This window comes from Girardinichthys multiradiatus, chromosome 8, assembly GCF_021462225.1.
Source record: "Girardinichthys multiradiatus isolate DD_20200921_A chromosome 8, DD_fGirMul_XY1, whole genome shotgun sequence".
Taxonomy (NCBI): Eukaryota; Metazoa; Chordata; class Actinopteri; order Cyprinodontiformes; family Goodeidae; genus Girardinichthys; species Girardinichthys multiradiatus.
This window is the reverse complement of record NC_061801.1, coordinates 17,921,966-17,942,125: the sequence shown is the minus strand read 5'-3', so window position 1 is coordinate 17,942,125 and position 20,160 is coordinate 17,921,966. Positions and strand designations below refer to the sequence as shown.

General features: G+C 44.2%; 1 protein-coding gene across 1 annotated transcript in view; it reads right to left on the bottom strand.

The window, feature by feature from the left end:
* Positions 1-20,160, bottom strand: part of mtrex (Mtr4 exosome RNA helicase) — a 36,780-nt gene that overhangs the window by 2,485 nt on the left and 14,135 nt on the right. The window contains exons 14-22 of the mRNA XM_047372547.1: positions 6,408-6,509; positions 5,455-5,580; positions 4,939-5,089; positions 4,621-4,793; positions 4,468-4,536; positions 3,150-3,275; positions 2,960-3,070; positions 2,674-2,862; positions 408-571 (exon numbers count right to left, since the gene is read on the bottom strand). Of these exons, the coding sequence (XP_047228503.1) occupies positions 408-571; positions 2,674-2,862; positions 2,960-3,070; positions 3,150-3,275; positions 4,468-4,536; positions 4,621-4,793; positions 4,939-5,089; positions 5,455-5,580; positions 6,408-6,509 (1,211 nt within the window). The remainder of the gene's footprint in view (positions 1-407; positions 572-2,673; positions 2,863-2,959; positions 3,071-3,149; positions 3,276-4,467; positions 4,537-4,620; positions 4,794-4,938; positions 5,090-5,454; positions 5,581-6,407; positions 6,510-20,160) is intronic.

Sequence of the window (20,160 nt, the reverse complement as noted above, 5' to 3'; positions counted from 1 at the left end):
TGATGGCCATTAAAAAAATAACTGCTGTAATAAGGAGTTCCAACAGCAAATTACAAATCAATTGCTCATTGAAAGTTGTTTTCATATCAATCTGCAGTATCATAAAATCCACAACACCAGCTATTTGGTTTGTTATAGCTGAAGCTAAGCTGCCATGTTAAACATCTTAATGGTTTGGCATATTTGACTGAAATTACACTCAGATAAATGTACATTACTGGGAAATCAGATTATTTTTTGGATTATGCATTCATGGCTAGCAGACAAGAGTCATCAACTGAGCCGCTCAACAGTGGAAACTTCATGTTTACACTGAAAATATCTAACTTATAGCGCAAATGGTCAGTGGGGGGTGAATGGCATGTTAAGGCTGCAACAAACACCAATAAAACCTGTTTATTCCCTACCTGCTGATTTCACAGGCGACCCTGCCTTTCATTTCGATGACATCAGAAGGGCTGGCGAAGCCAAGTCTTCGGAGAACTCTCTTTCGACACTTCAGCTCATCCATCTGCAGGACGGTCCGAGCTTTCTTCAGCTCCCGTTTGGCGGTTCGAACCTCGGTTGCGATCTGAAACACAACGACGCGTGTTTTTGTTGTACCGGGGGATTTGAGACCAAAGTAAGGTCTAGCGGTGCCAACAGGAACACAGTGTGGGGCTTAAAAAGTCAGGTCATTCTTACCACCGTCTGTTTTGTAAGATAATCTCAAACAGTGAAGTAACTGTCATAGTGATCAAAAACGGTTAAAAGGATATTGCAACACGACTAGTGCTTTTCTCACACACATTATTCTGTTTCTCATTACAGAACAACTCTGTGCCAAAGACGCAAAACTACACATTTCATCAGCAGGGCCTCTTGGGAGACGAGACGTTACCAGCTCTTGCTTTATTTAACTGAACTCACAGTTATGTGTGTTGTTGAGAAATTGTCATAGGAGCACAAAATAAATAGATTTAAAAATGTTTTGATGTTTTTGGTCCAAGTAATTAATGTAAAAGACAACATCCACCATTTCAGAAACCAAGTTACACATTAATCTAGTTTTAGAGTTTCAGTAGAACATGCAGCTCATTAGGTGGGACGACCTTTTGTAAACATATTAGGTAACAAATAAGGTGAGTTCTGTGGTTTTAGTCAAAACTGGATCTGATGCTCAACGCAGGGGGTTGCTAATAGACAAGAAGGTTAGATTGTTGCTGCAATGACCAAACGGTTATTCTTCCCGATTTTATAATACCACAGCAAAATGTAATCCGACCAGTAAAACATGTCTGTTCTGTGTCTATAAGAGAGGAGGAAAAGGTTAACTTGATGAGTCATCACATTTTCTGGTCAAATTCAAATATTTGGGCAAAACTGTTGAAATGTGGACAACAAATGGCCACTGTTTTGTTTTTATGTCTTTCACTGAACTTGTAAAAATGTGAATTTGTACAAATTTCTGTAAAGGATGATGCTCTGTGCTTTGATTTTTATGTTGCAGACCATCTTCTGCCCCCTATGCCCCTCTGTTAAGTTCTGCTACCCTTGGCATCCCCACTTGGATTCCACACTCTCCTGTGATTCTTACAATAAATCCATCTACCTTCTTTCCTCTTAAAAAAAAAAAAAATCATACCAAGAATTTAATGATCCCTCCACAGATGTATGACAGAAACCCTCACTTTCAGTGGAGCCTTTTTGGTTGGGTATCTTGCAAACAGTTTTAGGTTCTAGCAGATCCAAATCTCTGGAGTTTCAGCTGCCCCAGTCACAGACGGACTTCTGCTGAACCTCGTTTTGTCTTCAATGACCTGCCATTTCACGCCCTTAGTCGTTATCACCTACCCACACTTCTACACCCTCACATATCCTGACTCCTTCTCCTAACTTCTGATTTTAACATTCCTACCACCCAAATCGTCTGAGGGCTAGAGCCTCAACTCTTTGCTCTGCTTCATCTGTTAATCTTCACAGCACCTTATCCCTGAATTTCTTTAACGAAACACTCCAGCTGAGCACTACTGGTGGGACACAGTGGAAAACATGACATCTTCTAGCTGGCTAATAAAACCTGGCTTCCTGGATAAGATAATGAGTGAGAACCATGGAAAATCTAGATAGGTTTTAAAGGTGCCATTAAACTCTAGAGTATTTACCGTTTATCAAGGGTCATATGCAGCTCTAATTAATCAACAACTTGTTAGAGCGGATGTGTAGCTTCTAACTAGATGTTTCCGTTTTTTCTGAGATTAGTCCATCAAATTCCTCTGGTTAGGTCCCAGAACATGGATGTTTTGGGACATCCATGTTGGCAGATGGTGGGAATGATTTACTTAACTGTAGGGGAGAAAAATAAAGTGCTGGTCACTTGGAGGTCTGAAATACATCAAATGTGTTGTTTTAGGGCAGTAAAACATCACAGATCTGATAAAGAGATGTGACGTCATAAAAAATGTTGGGTTTGTCATTTAATGAGGCTGGTTTTATGTGACCTTTGACAGTAGATGTTGGAATATTGCTGCTTTCTTCCTGTGTTTGTAAAAAGTTTTACAACCATAACGACCTTCTCCAAATAACTATGTAAGCATTTCATTACAATAGCAGAAACTTCCATCCATTGTGTAATTGTTGGCTTATAGTGAAGACTGACCTTTACCCAGGTATCCCCAGATACCACATTCTTACCTGGGCTTTCCTCTCACAGAGGGAGTAGACCGATTCCAAGCTAGGGTCACTGTGGAGCGGGTGTGTGTACATCCGGTGTTCGAAGGCCTCCACCTTCTGAATCACCTTCTTCAGGGCAGGGTCTTTGATGCCCATGTCGTCGATGGGGTCGAGTAAAGGAACACCATCTGGGAACCGTTTCTGCACCTCCTACAGACAGAATGAATAAAAGGAAATTAAAATACTTGGATAAAGATTTTTGTCAAAACTTGTAATATCATTATTCAAGCATGAAAACACTTTGTACCTGTATGGACTTAAGCATGAGTTGTCTGTTGTCAAAAGGCCTGAGATCTTTAGGGATGTAAAGACGAACTGAGCTGACAGAAGTGAGGAGGTGGAGCATCACTGGGACCACCTGGATAGAAAAACAGATTAAAAAGTGAGACGGATACATAATGGACACAGTTCAGAGTTTGTGTGTGAGTTTCATCAACCTGCATCTCTCCGGTCTCCCCTGGAGCAGCAGGCTTGGCCGCTTCAGTTGCAGCATCTTTAACGCTTTCCTTACTACAATGAAGCAAAACCTCCACCAGGTACAGCGGCTCAGAGTCTGTGCTGGCCTAAAGGGTGAAAACACATTAACCACAGCAGCATTTAAGTAGACAAATACATGTCGCTGTGCGGGCAAATTCATAGACTTTGAATTACAACCATAAGCTTCAACGAATTTTATTGAAATTTTCTGTCAGTTTACACAAAGTAGTGCATAATTGTGAAAAAGGCCGGGTTTTCCATAATTTGTTTTACAAATAAAAATCTAAAAAAGCATAGTTTTTAGTCAGTCCTTTTCTACTGCTTATTCCATAGTGGGTAGTGAGGAAGATGGTGCGTATCTCCAGCAGTCTAGGGGCGGGAGGCGGGGTACACCCTGGACAAGTCGACAGTCCATTGCACAGCAACGCAGACACACACTGGACAAACAACCACACATACACTCATTCACACCTAAGGGCAATGTCCATGGTTCTTACCCGGAAGCCACGCATGCACGGGGAGAACATGCAAACTCCATGCAGAAAGACCCCAGGCCGGGAGTCGAACCCGGGACCTTCTTGCTGCAAGAAGGTCCCGGGTTCGACTGCGTCGTCGTGTAGCCCTTTTAGTCAGTTGATTTCTATTTTAATTAGGGGTATCAATTTTCCTTGAGACGTCATCCCAATTAGTAAATAAAGTCCACCTTAACTTAGTATACGGACTTGAACTAAGAACATCATGAATACCAAAGAATAACGCAGACAGATCAGGGAAGATGATGTGGAGAAGTTTAAAGTAGGATTAGATTTTCCAGTGGTATCCCAGGCTTTGGCCATTCAGAGGACAGAAGTCCAGTTGGCATTTTGCACAAGGAATGTATAGCAGACAGCAAACCTGTGAAAGAAGGTGCTCTGGTCAGATAAGACCACAGCTGAACGATCGTTTATGTGGAAAATGCTGTGGTGGAAAACTAACACTGCAAGTTACCGTGAACACACAATGCCCACAGGTAACCCTGGTGGTGGCAGCGTCATGCTGTTGGGATATTTTTCAAAAGCAGGGACAGGGAAGCTGGTTGCAGTTGATGGAAAAGATTGATGGACATAAATACAGGGAAGAACACCTTTCAGGGGGTCCATGTAGGGCAATGTCCTCAACATAGAGCCAGAACTTCGATAGAACAGCTTTGACCAAAGCATATTCACAATTTTGAACAATTCTGACCACTTAATTCCCAACAAAATATACCAGCACTAGTGACCATAAAGTCTGGCTTACCTTTGTGTTTGCTTTTTTGCTAAAGTTTACAACCACTCCCCAGCCAAAGTCAGCATCCTCCTTTTTCACCTGTGGCAGCAGTACAGGAAGTTATCTTTAATGAAATGTAAAAGTCCAGGAACATTGCCAGAATATGAATGAGTAAAGACGTACCTTCACAAGTCGCCCAGGCTGTAAGAAGGGCAGGCAGTATTTGGGTTTGTGGATAAATTCTTGTATCTCTTTACCCAGCTTAGCCAACTGCTGCCTGATCTTAAAGTAAGTAACCACACTCTCCTCATTAGGAATCTCAATAGTGTGGTACTGCTCCTCTAGTTTCTTAATTTCTGCAAAAAAAAAAAAAACAGAAGCAGCAATCCGATTAAACCTGTACAGGTTAATACAACTTTGACCCCTTACCCAAAGTGGTATTTAATAACCAGTTATTACCTAATCAAGTCTGGCCTGTGTACAAATAATAAGAATGCTTACTGTCAACAACCCCAGGCAAAGCCCTGTAGTGCTGAAACTGGTAGAACGACTTCTCCAGCATGTACTCTGGGTTGATCTCCTCTACACGCAGCAGGTTAAGCACCATATTGTAGGTCAGGTGGAAAGCACTGTTCAAAGGGTCTGCTGAGCCCTGCAAAGCACAATGACAGCAAAAATGTACACCTTTACAGTAGAACACAGTTGGGATAAATTAAAGAACGTATCTAAGTACGCCAAAGTTGTTGATTTTGTAACCACAGCAACTTGTCAGTGCCCTCACCACGCCAACAAACAGCTACAGATCAGAACTATGAACTTCAAACGGCACACAACTGTACATTTACAGCACTGTGCCTATAAATCTGTCAAATCAAAGACAAACGATAAAGACTCGGGCTTCTCTGTGACAATGTTGCCAAGTTATGACAGCACACCGAATGGCCTGATTATCCTCAACAAGACCACGTAGTCAGCTATGATGAGGTCCAAGATTTGCAGCATCCAGATTTACTGTACCTTCAGTAGCTGTTTGCCCACAGCTGGACTCATCTTCTCATCCACCATGAAAATAACAATTCCTCTGTCATCCATTCCTCTCCTCCCAGCACGCCCAGACATCTGGATGTACTCGCCTGATGTAATCTGAACGAAAAGAAAAGGGACGGTTAGGATGTAACAGAAACTGCTCCTAAATCTGCAGGATATTGTGTGTATATTGTCTGGACATATACATCTTATCTACAACAGACTCATCAAAATAAAGAAATAAAGACAATTATTATCATATATCTAGATGTGAATATAGCTGCTCCACAAACAACACTTATAAAATAAAGGACTCCAGGGTGACGAGATCTCTTTTTATCAAATGTGCCACAGTGTCTCATCATGTTTTTTTTGTTTTTTTTACCACAGCATGGATCAGGAATGAAAAGCAGAGTGTTTTGAAGTGCGAGTGCCTGCGTGGAGCTTTGGCACAACCACAGGCACCAGATGTTCTTCATGGACTGGAGGATGTTTCCTTTTCCCTCTCTTCAATCATCAGTGTGTTTGTGTGTGCAGGTCAGCTGCTTCACACACGGCTCTTATAAACAATACGTGGCTGTTTATGAGGCAAAGCAAGCGGCCACGTTTGAAGACCTTATATAGACTTCAGAGCGACAGGCTGTGTAAAAGTGAACACTAAACACAGACCAGAGCTGTTTTAAAGAGATGGGCATGTTTACAGGATGCTTTATTTTTACCGACCACTCACTGAAGACACACAAAGTTAGCTTTCTTTTTGAGTGTTTAACTTCTCCAAAGACAGATATTTACACGGGCATCACTGTTTCTAATTACCTTCTTGCTTCTGGAAGGCCACAAAAATCAACCATGGAAAAGGTGACAACCAAAACTAATTTTATGTAACAAGCCATTGGGTTAATGTAATAGTCTAGGAAAAAAATTATTGCTTTGAGAGATCTTACAAAGCGGTGATTCTTGCCATCGAACTTGCGTGCGCTGGTGAAGAGCACGGTCCGAGCTGGCATGTTGATGCCCATGGCGAAGGTCTCTGTAGCAAACAAGGCCTGGAATAAGAAGACAATCAGTACCATTAACGTCATCAGTGTTATTTTTTTTTTTTATCCCGCTTCCAAGGTCTTGTAATGTCAACCTCCGTCTATTTTGCTCTTTAAAATGTCGCTAAAGTATTCATATCCCTTGAACCTCTTAACATTTTCTTATGCTACAGAACGATTTATTTTATTTGGTTTTTCTATGACACTAACATAAATGAATGCATTTGTATTTAAGCCCCTTTAGTCTGATACCTCTAAAATTTTGCCAGTGCCACCAACTGCCTTCAAGAAATCAGTCAGTTAGTGAACAGACCTTTATGCAATTTAATCGCAGTATAACTAGAGCTGGTTTGTGAAGGTCTGAGTTTTGTTGGAGTACATTAGTGAACAAACAGCCTCTATAAGACCAGGAAACCCACCAGACAGGTCAGAGGACACCACAGGGCAACATTCAAATCTGCAGAAAATACGGTATAACTGCATAGCTTCCGAGCCTTGAAAGGGAGCATTTAATCAGAGACACAGCCAAGTGGCCCCTGCTAACTCTCAAGGAAAGGCAGAGATCTCCAGCTCAAATTGGAGTCTGCTGACAGGAAAACTTTAGGTTAAGGATTTAACCCCGGTTCTCTGAAACATGAGTGAGGTATCTCACTATGGGACACGCCTCCAGCGCCTGTCCCCCAGAAGCTCTATTACATTACGCCAGTCTTGACTGGCAGGCGGAAGTGACGTCCGCTCCCATGGGAGGACTTCCTCCCAGTATAAAAGTCGACGTCACGTAGGTGATCTTCAGTTTAATAAGCACACCTCTTCCTCGCTCCCTTTGAGGAGGGTGATCTGGTGAGATACCTCACTCATGTTTCAGAGAACCGGGGTTAAATCCTTAACCTAAAGTTCTCTTTCAACATTCGTTTCGGTATCTCACTATGGGATATTTCTGCTCCCGTATTGCCAGATAAGCTCACTCTAAGACCAACAGATTGCATCTTGCATTCATGGCAATGTGGAACCCACACCCAGAACCGTGTGAGCCAGTGTGGGCCTGGTGACATCCAGTTTATAGAACCTAGTGAAGGTGTGAGGGGTCGTCCAGCTGGCAGCCTCACATATTTCCTCCACAGGTATACCCTGGAACAACGCCCAGGATGAGACCACACCACGAGTGGAATGAGCCCGCAGACCTGCAGGGGGTGCAAGGCCTCTGCTCTCATAAGCTATAGTAATAGCCCCCACTACCCAATGCGAAAGGTGTTGCTTTGTGAGAGGTTTACCTTTATGTGATGAAGCCCACGACACAAACAGCTGCTCTGATTTACGAAAATCTGCTGTTTCTTTCACATATAACCGCAGAGCTCGTACTGGGCAGAGCATGTGCAGTCGTTCATGCTCCTGAGAGGAGAATGGTGGGTAGAAAGCCATTAATTCAAGGGCATGTCAGAGCCGTAGCAACCTTAGGTATAAAGGCAGGATTAGGTTTCAGTAAAACCTTTGACTCCCCCAGAAACTGTATGCAGAACGGGTTAACTGAGAGCGCTTGAATGTCACTCACACGCTTAGCAGAAACCAGAGCAATCAATAAGGCCGTTTTAAAGGAAAGCACTTTGAGCTCAACCTGCTGCAACGGTTCGAATGGTGCACGTGACAACGCATCGAGTACCATAGATAAATCCCATGAAGGAGTGAGGCTCCTCGACACTGGACGGAGCCGTCGTGCACCTTTCATGAATTGACACACCAGCGGGTGCTGCCCCACTGTTTTGTCACCAAAGCCAACTTGACAGGCTGAAATAGCAGCCAGGTACACCTTCACAGTGGAAAAAGCCAAGCCTTTATCCAACAGTGCCTACAGAAAAGTTAAAACGTCCGACACAGGGCTTTGCATTACGCTCACCATAGGTTTTGCGCACCAACCCACGAATGCCTGCCATTTAACCTCATACACGTTACGCGTGGAAACGGCCCTTGCATTTTGAATTGTGTCAATAACGTTCTGGGGAAGCCCACTGGCAGCCAGATTTAACCCCTCACAGGCCAGGCCCATAGGGCCATGCGCTCTGGATGCAGATGAAATATTTCTCCGCGTGCATGCGTCAGGAGATCTCTGCGGAGGGGAAGCCGCCATGGCTCACCGTGTAGCATCTGAAAAATCTCCGCTAGCCAATGTTTCCCTGGCCAGCGGGGAGCTATCAGAATGAGTGAGTGTTTTCCCTCTCGCACCCTGGCGAGAGTAGGAATGATCAGTTCCAGCGGGGGAAAGGCGTACAGTAGGGCCGGCGGCCATTTGTGCGCTAGAGCATCCAAGCGGAGCCTGTCGCTCTGTCAGCGAGAAAAACATCGGACACTGAGCATTTTCCCCTGATGCGAAGAGGTCGACCTCCGCTCGGCCGTACCTCTTCCATATCTGGGTCATCACCTCGCTGTGGAGTTTCCACTCTTTGTAGCGGGGATTGCCCCTTGACAGCAGATCCGCGCCTCTGTTCATTACCCCTGGCACGTGAGTCGCTCTTAGCGACAGCAAGTGTGAGCTGGTCCAGATTATCAGTCTGTATGCCAGCTCGTGTAAATGACGTGAGCGCAGACCCCCCTGTCTGTTGATGTAAGCAACCACTGTTGTGTTGTCCGTTCTGACCAAAACATGGTGCCCTTTGATAAAGGGCAGAAAGTGTCTCAGTGCCAGCATCATGGCCAGGAGTTCCAGACAATTTATGTGAGCTGTCTGTGTTTGTGGACTCCAAACGCCGTTTACCATCATCCCCTTGTGAGTGGCTCCCCAGCCTGTCAGCGAGGCATCTGTGGTAATTACCTTCCTCGTCAGGATGGTTCCCATGGTAACGCCGGTGTTGAGAAAACCGGGACGCTTCCACGGGCTCAGCGCGCGTGCACATATGAGAGAAACCAGGACGCTGCGGTGAGCATGGCGTGTGGGGCTCAAGCTGAGTGACGCCACCCACCTTTGAAACGGGCGCATGTGTAGACGGCCGAGTGTGATGACCGCCAGCGCAGATGCCATCAGACCGAGCAGTCTGAGGCATAACCTGAATTTCACCTGTGTGCCTCTGCGAAAGAGTGCCAGACAAGCCTGAAAGGCTTTTACTCGTTCCTGTAATGGAAAATTCTTTTAAAGTGCTCTGACATTCCCTTCACCTCTCTCATTTGAGTCTGTGTTTTATCACCCACAGGTGATTTTCCATCTACCCCTCACCTCTGACCTCTGTGTTTTGTTAAGTGTTCTGTTTTTATGTGCAGATGGACTCTAAATTCCAATGCTGGAGAGTTTATCATTTAGGATGATGTCAGGAAGGGCAGTTAGGTCTGTTCCTAGATAACCTTGTCACCTTTGAACTCAAGAAGGGTTTGGGTCATAAAGCACAGACTCTTGGAAGTTGAGATAACACAGTCATGTTCTGGTATAAATACTGTGTGTAAATGTTGTTCGGGGCTCTGTTTAACTGACTTGCTTGGTGACAGAGTCATTCAAACGCTGAATGCCTTTGAATAAAACTTATTAAGACAAAGTCCGGATTTTCTCTCTTTGTGAGTCAACTTCTCTCCACTTTGATAAGAAATTCCAGAACAATTTTGGCGTCACGAACAGGATCTAACGTGCCAGAGGAGACCGCAGGGGGGACACGGACGCCTGGCCAGCCTGAGACGTTGTCCTCAGTCCACCTCCATATTACGGTAGTGGAGTCCGGGTGTCCGCCTGCGGCTTCTGGTCGATTGGATCCGAACTAATTGTCTACAAATATATCTGGGTGAGAAGTTGCTCTGTATGATATAATGTTATTATTTTTATTACACATTGACCATCATCTCCTAACTAATTAATTAGGTTCCAGAGTTGCGAGAGGGAGGACATCAGCTGAGGGCCCGGTTACCCTGCAAAAGGAATTGCAGGGAGGTTCTTATTGGTAACAATAAGATAAAGCAAAACACAGGGTTTTGCGGGTGGTTTTTAGCAATTTTCTACACCTTATAAAGGAGAAAAGCCAGTCGGCAGACGTGCCGCTGAACAGGTAAATAGAACAAAATGGGTTCCGGAACCTCAAAGGCATCAGGGGTGTCTCCTTCTCCAGACTCTGCAATTTATAAAATAATGAAAGAAAAAGGGGGAGATGATTGTGTTACATGTGCTTTAATTTGGGAGGACAAGTTTGGTTTTCCACAAGGTGGAAGTTTGAGTGTAAATCAGTTGAATAAAATAAAACAGTTGATGGATGGTGATTGGGAGAAAATAAAAAATAAAAAAAGGATTAAAAAACAAGATTTAGATCAGAGAGAAAAATGGGTAAAATGTTGGGATGAATGGATTACGGAGGCTATACGTAGGGAAAGAAAATCCGAATTGAAACAGATGGCAGGGGGAAAAGATTTGTCCGGGGACGTGGGAAACAGGTATGACAATGCTGGTCGTGCCGTTGATGATCCCACGTTTCCACCTCCATATAGACCTAGTGATGCTTCACCCTCCTGTCTATATCCATCTTTACAGACGGAGTTGCGGGCCCTCCAGATGGCAGACCTCGATCTAGACTCCCGTCCTCCTCCAGCTGCGGGCCAACCAGCAGCGGGCCAACCAGCAAATCTGCCCGCAAGTCAGCCAGGACAACTCGCCAGTCCGCTTCAGTATCAGCCCGTGAGTCAACCCACACATCCACCTGCAGTGCAGGCTGATGTCACTCAGCACAGCGGCCCCAGCGGAGTGGAAGGTGTGATTATGCACCAGCCTACAGATGAGCAGCGACCGGGTTCATCAAAGGACCACAAAATACCTTTCCTCTCCTCTCCTGTTAGCTTTCATGAGTTTACATGGCTACGAAGTGGAAGACAACGAGGACAAGATAAAAAAGAGGAAGAAGAGTATCAATGCCCTATGTTGGAAGTAGCCGGAACAAATGAGCCTCAGTTGGTGTTTCGACCGTGGACTGCAGCAGACATCCAAGCCAGTGCCGCGTTACTTCCGGATCCCGTAGGAGACGGAAGAAAGTTTGCTACGGAATTTAAAGCTTTATGCCATGAAATGAGACCTACCGGCACAGAAATTCGCCGGCTCCTTGCAGCAAAAATCAAACCTGGAGATTTGGTTGGTCTGAGATTGCCAGATCCTGCAGTGCGCCTTGGCGTGACAACTGGAGGTGAAAATGGTGATTTAAATCATCGTAATGGGCCATGGTATAATGCCATAGAACATTTGTGCGCTGACTTGATCACAAAATTTCCACAGAGGAGTGATTGTGCCGTGCTACAACAAGTTAAACAACGTCCTGATGAGACTGTTGCTGATTTTCTTTACCGGATGGAAGAAGCGTTCAATAAACATTCAGGTATGGAGCGCCCCGCTGACTTTACCGTTTTGGGTCCCTGGGAAAAGATGCTGTGTGGATATATTATGGAAGGACTTCTCCCTGAGATCGCAGCACAAACTAAGACTCTTTATGTTGGTTGGAGACATGGGGTGCGTTTTGAGGAGCTGAAAAGACATGCTTTACACAGCGATGATGTTATCAACGACAGGAAGAAGAAAAAAGCGGACAAAAGAGAGACTGATTTGCATAACGCTGCCTTGACCCTGTACTGCAGTACAAATCAACGTGGTTCTTTTCCTCGAGGACGAGGCCGGGGACGCCGGGGCAGGGGTCGGGGAAGGGGACAGTGGTCCCGCTCCGATGCTTGCCATAAATGTGGAAAGTTGGGACACTGGAGGAATGAATGTCCAGAGAAACTGCAGCAGCCGGACACCGGTAACTGACGGGGGGAGGACGGGACCCTGGATCTGGCTGTCATTCGCATTGAGGAGGGGTCTCTTAAGGAGCGTGAGGTTTCACAAACACATACACAGTTGCATGAAAATACTGATTCACATAGGTTGCTTACAGAGGCCATATTACACTTAGAAGGTGCCTCCGTAGTTTTACCAGGCACATATCTCCATACACAGAACCCTGCTTTTAAAAGAATGCCTATGTTTTCTATGATGGTGATGGATGAAGAAATTTCTTTTGATGTAGATTCAGGAGCGACACACTCTGTTTTATCAGCTAAATGTATCAAAGAGCAGCCAAAACTGAGTGGTCGTTATGTTCATTCTGTCTCTGCTTCAGGTGAAACAGTTAGGGAAAGTTTTTCTGTTCCTCTAAAGTGTTGCACTCCACAGGGAGTGCAGTTAAAACATTCTTTTTTGGTGTCTCCTTTGTGTCCCTTGAATTTGATGGGTAGAGATTTGATGTGCAGATTAAATATTGCTATTATTTCAAACCCTGATGGACTGACAGTTCACACTCAGAAGGACTTTGACTATGACTACACTGCAGTACATTGGGCCCCAGATCAACCCTTATATGCATATCAGTGGAAGCTTCCAGTTGGTCCTGTACCTCAACATTTTGTCACATTGGCAGTAAATGCTGTGACACCTGATAGTGAGATAATGAGTGCAGATGATCTGCATTGTACTTCACATGTATCTGAAGGACCTGATTTTGATTATGAGGACAGTTGGTACAAAATTACAAATGAGAGAGTGCACCTCTCTGACATGTACTGGAATGATCACACAGCAGCTTTATCTGTGACTTTAACCTCTGAATAGCTGCATTTCTTTCAAGTTTCTGGTTCGGTGCCACATGTATCATTGGCCAAGTCTGAAAATATGGAATGGATGGATGTGGGGTTTTTTGTTAGACGTTGTCTCCTTGCCACGGATTGGAGGGAGACAGATGTCCCATATGTGTTTGTGTCTCCTTCTCAAAATGCTTTTAAAAGACATTGTCCCACTGTTGTTTCCTGTAATCGTACAGTGCAACTGATTTCACATTCACATCTGTTTTTAGCTACGGCTTCTTCTGCGGATGCAGATCTTGAAGAGCTGCCTGATTCATTGTGGGCTGCTCACAAATATGATGTTGGTCTTATTACAGATTGTGAGCCAGTTGTTGTTACTCCTAAATCAAACTACAGGCCATGTCAGAAACAATACTTATTGAAGAAGGAAGCTTTGGAGGGAATTCGTCCCGTTTTTGATTCCCTCCTTAAAGCTGGGGTAATTGTACCCTGTCCAAATTCACCTGTGAGAACACCGTTGTTCCCTGTGAAAAAAATTAGGCCCCCTGGAGAGCCTGACGAATGGAGATTTGTCATGGACCTTCAGGCTGTCAACCAGTCTGTTGTGGCCCGGGCACCATCAGTTCCGAACCCTTCTACGATTCTGTCACAAATTCCACCAGAAGCTAAATATTTTTCAGTAATTGACCTGGCAAATGCGTTTTTTTCTGTCCCTGTACACAAGGACAGTCAGTATTGGTTTGCTTTTGAGTTTGATGGAAAGCCATATTGTTTTACTCGTCTTTGTCAGGGCTACACAGAGAGTCCAACTATTTTTAACACAGCTCTGAAGGACTCTTTGGCTGATTTGACTCTGTCTCCTGGAACTGTCCTTACACAGTATGTTGATGATTTATTATTATCAGCAGGATCAGAGGATCAGTGTAGGAAAGACACCTTGAAACTGCTTCAACATCTTCATAAGAAGGGTCACAAAGTTTCAAAATCTAAAATGCAGTTTGTACAGGAAGAAGTGACTTTTCTTGGTCATGTTCTCTCACATAAAAGCAGAAAACTGTCCCCTCAGCGCATTGAAGCTGTTCTGAAAATCCCAAAACCTGTCACCAAGAAACAAATGATGTCATTTTTGGGTATGACAGGTTATTGCAGAGCTCACATTCTGAATTACTCTGAGCTGGAAGCGCCTTTGGCCAGTTTAATATATGGGCGGAGCTTGGCAGCTGCAGACAAAATTAAATGGACAGATGAGGCAGAACTGGCTTTCATTGATTTAAAAACAGCCCTGTCTTCTGCGCCTGCATTGGCTTTACCAAACTCTGACAAGCCATTTATTCAAATGGTGGATGAAAAATCTGGTTTCATGTCATCTGTGTTGTTGCAATCCCATGGTGATAAATTGCGACCTGTGGCTTATTATTCCAGTAAGCTTGATGCAGTTGCAGCTGGGCTGCCTGGTTGTTTGCGAGCTGTTGCTGCAGCTGAGAAAGCCGTGTTGGCATCACGTGACGTTGTTGGATATAATCCATTGACAGTTTTTGTTCCACATTCTGTTTCCATCATCCTCCTGGAACAAAAGACGTCTCATCTATCAGCAGCAAGGTGGTTGAGGTATTCTTCAATATTATTGGACATGCCCAACATTACAATTAAACGTTGTAACACTTTAAATCCAGCCACACTACTGCCTACTGAGGAGGATGGTGAAAGTCATGACTGCGCAGCTGTCTTAAATGTTGTTTGTACCCCTCGTCCTGACTTGCAAGACACCCCTTTGACTAACCCTGATCTTATCTTGTATGTAGATGGGTCTTCCTCCCGTTCTGCAGTGGGTCTGAACCAAGTAGGATTTGCAGTGTGCTCTGACTCAGCTGTTTTGCGCTCAGGTCCTTTGCCAGCGCATTACTCAGCTCAAACAGCTGAATTAATTGCTTTGACTGAAGCTTGCAAGTTGGCAGAAGGAAAGACTGTGACTATTTACACAGACTCAAGATATTGTTTCGGAGTGGTGCATGATTTCGGGGCCTTGTGGAGACATCGCTCCTTTTTGAAATCAGATGGAAAACCTATCTTGAATGCTAGACAAGTGTCTGATCTTTTGGATGCTATTATGTTACCCGCACGTTTGGCTGTGGTTAAGTGTGCTGCGCACACAGGACAGTCTGATTTTGTTTCTAGGGGTAATGCAGCCGCGGACTCGGCAGCAAAAACCGCAGCTTTGAGGCCTTTCTCCTCAGATGAATCTTTTCTTTCTCTGACTGATCCGCAAGGTGTCACTGTTCCTGAAATGCAATCTTTTGCTACTTCACAGGAAAAAGAAAAATGGCGAAGAGCTGGGTGTATCTTTAACAGCAGTTCTGGCTGGCATGTTTCTGATGGTAGACCATGCCTGCCTAAACATTTTTTTCCCTGGTTTGCTAAATGGACGCATGGTTTGGATCATGTGTCCAAAGGGGGAATGCTGGATATGGTTAAAAAATATTGGTATACAAATGGGTTTTCAGTGGTAGCTGAAAATTATTGTAAAAGATGTTTGATCTGTGCTTCTCACAACCCCTCGAGGGTTCCTGCACAATCACAGGCGGCACATCCACCTCCACGGTTCCCATTTCAGCATTTGATGATGGATTTCATTGAATTGACACCTGCTGAAGGGAAGAAATATTGTTTAGTGGTCGTGGACATGTTTTCTAAATATGTTGAAGCATTTCCAACAAAACACGCAGACAGCAGTGCTGTAGCAAAGTCTTTGTTGACAGAGATTCTTCCCCGTTGGGGGGTCCCAGAGGTGATTTCCAGTGATAACGGGACACATTTTGTCAACAAAGCTTTGCAAGAAATTAGTAAGCTTCTAGGTTTCCAGTTGAAGACACATTGTGCTTACCACCCACAATCAGGTGGAGCAGTAGAACGAGAAAATGGAACAATAAAAAATAAGTTGGCTAAATGCTGTGAAGAAACAGGTTTGTCCTGGCCAAAAGCGCTCCCTCTGGTTCTTATGTATATGCGAATGAGGAATAGATCCAGAGCTAATTTGAGTCTTTTTGAAATCCTTTTTGGGAGACCTGCAAATACAGGGGGAAGACCGAGTACTAACCTAAGCACACTAACAACTGCTCATTTTGAACATTCCATGTTGGAATATTGTAAGGTTCTGTCACGTTCTCTCTCTCTCTCCCATCAGACGGTGAAAGCTGCCTTACCCCCAGTAGCTGACAGACCTCTGCACCAGTTCCAGCCAGGACAGTGGGTGCTGATTAGAGATGCCAGGAGACGTCACTGGAAAGACAAGCGGTGGAGAGGTCCGTTTCAAATTCTGCTGGTGACTCACACTGCCGTAAAGGTCCAGGAACGTGACACCTGGGTCCATTTTACGCACTGCAAGGTGTTCACTGGAACACCACCCGAGCAGCATCCTGGTTCTGAACCTCCTACCTAGAGGAGCTTCCAACGACCGCCCACCTGTACCAGACTGGTAACAGGGCAGCTTGAAGCGCAGAAGCCACTCAGGAGGGGCAGCAGGATTTTTGTTTTTCTTTTTTAAGTTGTTTATAATTTGTTTTCTTTGAGAAAAAACTGTTTGCTTTCAGTACCAGAAGAAAGGACATTCCACTTCAAGGTCACGATGCAGTTAAGTGGACGATGGTCTGTTCTGATGCTAATGATTGGTATTTCAAGTATTTTTATAACTCTTGTGTTCATTTGGGAAAAGGTACAGCAAAGACAATGTAAGGCTAATTTGAGGAATTGTGCTAATAATACTCATCAGCGGATTCGGAGAGAGATCCATCACTTTTCTGACTACTATGATCATGCTGATAATGTCTGGTGGCAACTGATGCATCAAACCGTGAGGAAGATAAGAAATGATAGTTGCTATGTTTGTTGTTTGATTCCATATGCTATTAATGATCAACCATTTTTGGTACCAGTTCCTATTGATACTGCTTATACTCTAGCTACTTTCTTTCCAGATAACCGGTTGGTGGAGGTCATTTTTCCTTGGGTGAGGAATTATACGGTACGGAAAAGCAGAAATGTTGGTAAATTTTCTAGTGAGACTAATTTAACGTGTGCGTCTACAGGAACTCTTTATAGATTTCGGGGTAATAGAAATCCAATTAAAGATCCAGATATTTGTATTGCTCAGGAGGAAAGCACACCTTATTTCCTTGGAAAGACGGTGGGTTGTAAAACTATTATACCAGTTTCATGTGCCTTGATCCACAGTAATACATCTAGACCTTGTCCTGTCAGAACTGATCCGTATACTATTTCAGAATCTTTGGCTCCAGATCCTTTTGTGTTAACTCTTAATCTTACAGCCTTACCGAATGGAAGTCAATTGTATGGCATGGCAGGTAAATTAACCAGGGTTCTTGTTACTTTTCCTAGTAGAGATGGGTTCTCGTGTCCTAAGAACATGGTTTGGATGTGTGGAAACAGATCATATCTGTATCTGCCTGCTAATTGGTCTGGAGTATGTTATCTAGCTCATTTACTACCTACAGTCACGACTTATGATTCACTCAGCCCATTATTAGAGAGGAAGACAATGCTCAAACGGCAAAAGAGAGCTAGGATCCCACATTGGAAAGGGATTTTGGGTACAATTTTTCCTAATTATGGTGCTGCTAACGCCGCCCATAGGATTAATGAGTTGTCAGTTGAGTTAGAAAATCTTACTGCTTTATCTGAGGAAGGTTTCACTGTTCTGACTACGGAGCAGCAGGCTATAAGAACTATGAGTTTGCAAAATAGAATGGCTTTGGATTATCTGTTAGCTGAGAGGGGTGGTGTTTGTCATTTAATTGGGGAACAATGTTGCACTTTTATTCCCGATGTGTCTAAGAACATGACGAATATCCATGATAAGTTTGAGGACTTGCTGACGACCCAACAGAAGGAGAATATGAGTTCCTCTTGGACTCCTTGGTCTTGGTTCTTTACTGGTGGATGGACATCTTGGTTAGTAAAGATTGGTGTGATTCTTTTATGTTTCTTTTTGATTTTGATGTTTCTTTCATGTTGTATTATTCCAATGGTTAGGGGACTGGTGATGAGACTGGTACGTTTTTCTGTGTTGCCTGTTGATAAGGATGTGAACTTAATTTCTGTTTGTCATGATTGTGATGATTCTGCGTTTAAGGTGGCAGATGGTATGGATACCGATGGATTTTATGTTGCTTGAGATGCTTTAATGATGTGCTAACTCTAAAGTGTTTAGGGAGTTATTACTGATGTTCAGCATTTTCGTGGTATATATAGAGATTTTGAGTTTTTTTTAGTGTTGTTATCCTTATTGTTTTTTGCTTTGTTTTGGTTGTAATTGCGAACAGTAGATCTTAGAGGACGCCATGAAAATAACACATGTATTTGTTATGTATTCTTTTCTTTTATTAGTTTTACTTGGATTATAAGCTTTGGGTGATGCTTTTGTAGAATTTTTTTTAGTTTTGTGATTATCTTGTAATCAGAAGAAAGGGGTGTAATGGAAAATTCTTTTAAAGTGCTCTGACATTCCCTTCACCTCTCTCATTTGAGTCTGTGTTTTATCACCCACAGGTGATTTTCCATCTACCCCTCACCTCTGACCTCTGTGTTTTGTTAAGTGTTCTGTTTTTATGTGCAGATGGACTCTAAATTCCAATGCTGGAGAGTTTATCATTTAGGATGATGTCAGGAAGGGCAGTTAGGTCTGTTCCTAGATAACCTTGTCACCTTTGAACTCAAGAAGGGTTTGGGTCATAAAGCACAGACTCTTGGAAGTTGAGATAACACAGTCATGTTCTGGTATAAATACTGTGTGTAAATGTTGTTCGGGGCTCTGTTTAACTGACTTGCTTGGTGACAGAGTCATTCAAACGCTGAATGCCTTTGAATAAAACTTATTAAGACAAAGTCCGGATTTTCTCTCTTTGTGAGTCAACTTCTCTCCACTTTGATAAGAAATTCCAGAACATTCCGCTGAGAGGCGCGCTCTGAACTCGACTGAATTCAGGGACAGGCCAATGAAGGTGATTGTTTGTACTGGGGTTAAAATGCTCTTTTCCCAGTTTATTGTGAATCCCAGGGCTGTCAGATGTAAAATAAGCATCTCGGCATGCGTCCTGAGCTCCTCTAAAGACTGAGCTGCAATCAGCCAATCGTCTATATACGTCGCCAGACGCATCCCCCTTTCCCTCAGAGGCGCGATGGCTGTCTCGGTGCATTTCACGAACACACGTGGGCTCAGTGAGAGGCCAAAAGGAAGTACCAGGTACTCGTATATCTCTCCCTGAAACGCAAATCTGAGGTATTTTCTGTGAGGGGGGTATATAGGAATATGGAAATATGCGTCTTTCAAGTCTATGGAGACAAACCAGTCTCCTTGACGCGCAAACTTTATCAGAGCTGCGTGTGTTAGCATCCTGAACGAATACCGTCTCAGATATGTGTTCATAGCCCGCAGATCCAATATCGGTCGCAGACCCCCGCCCCTTTTCGGCACGAGAAAGTATCTGGAGTAAAACCCGTCTCTGCTTTGCTCCTGCGGTACCAGCCGGACAACTCTTTTGTGCTGCAGGGAAATTATTTCCTCTTGCAGGACGCGAGCGGACTCTCCCCGGGCGTATGACTGTACTATGCCCTTGAAACGGGGTGGGGCTGTCACAAATTGGAGCCTGTATCCCTTGGATACAGTCTTTATCACCCAATCTGACGCTCCACACGCTCGCCACAGCTGAGTGTTGTTTGCCAGTGGACCTAAAGGTGCTTCCGTGTAAACACTGCGCAACACCGGCTGAGGGATCTGCTGTTCCGCTACAACTGCCAGCTGCGCTCGTCCCAGGTCTGCTTCTTCCACAGAAAAAACAGTCTGCTGTGTTAGAGGTAGGGTGAGAGCTCCCCCTTGAGGCCTCATGTGCAGCTGTGGCAAGGGTGGAGCGGAAGCTCCAGCCTGCCGCTGTGCCAAAGCTGGAGCGAGAGCTCCCCCTTGTGGCCTCATGTGCAGCTGCACGGCCATGTCCTGTCCTTGTGTTATTTTTAACATATTTTTCATGTTTTTTTGTTGTGGCTGCGCCCTCGGCTCCAGGCCTGGATGCGTGCCAGAAAACAACTTTAT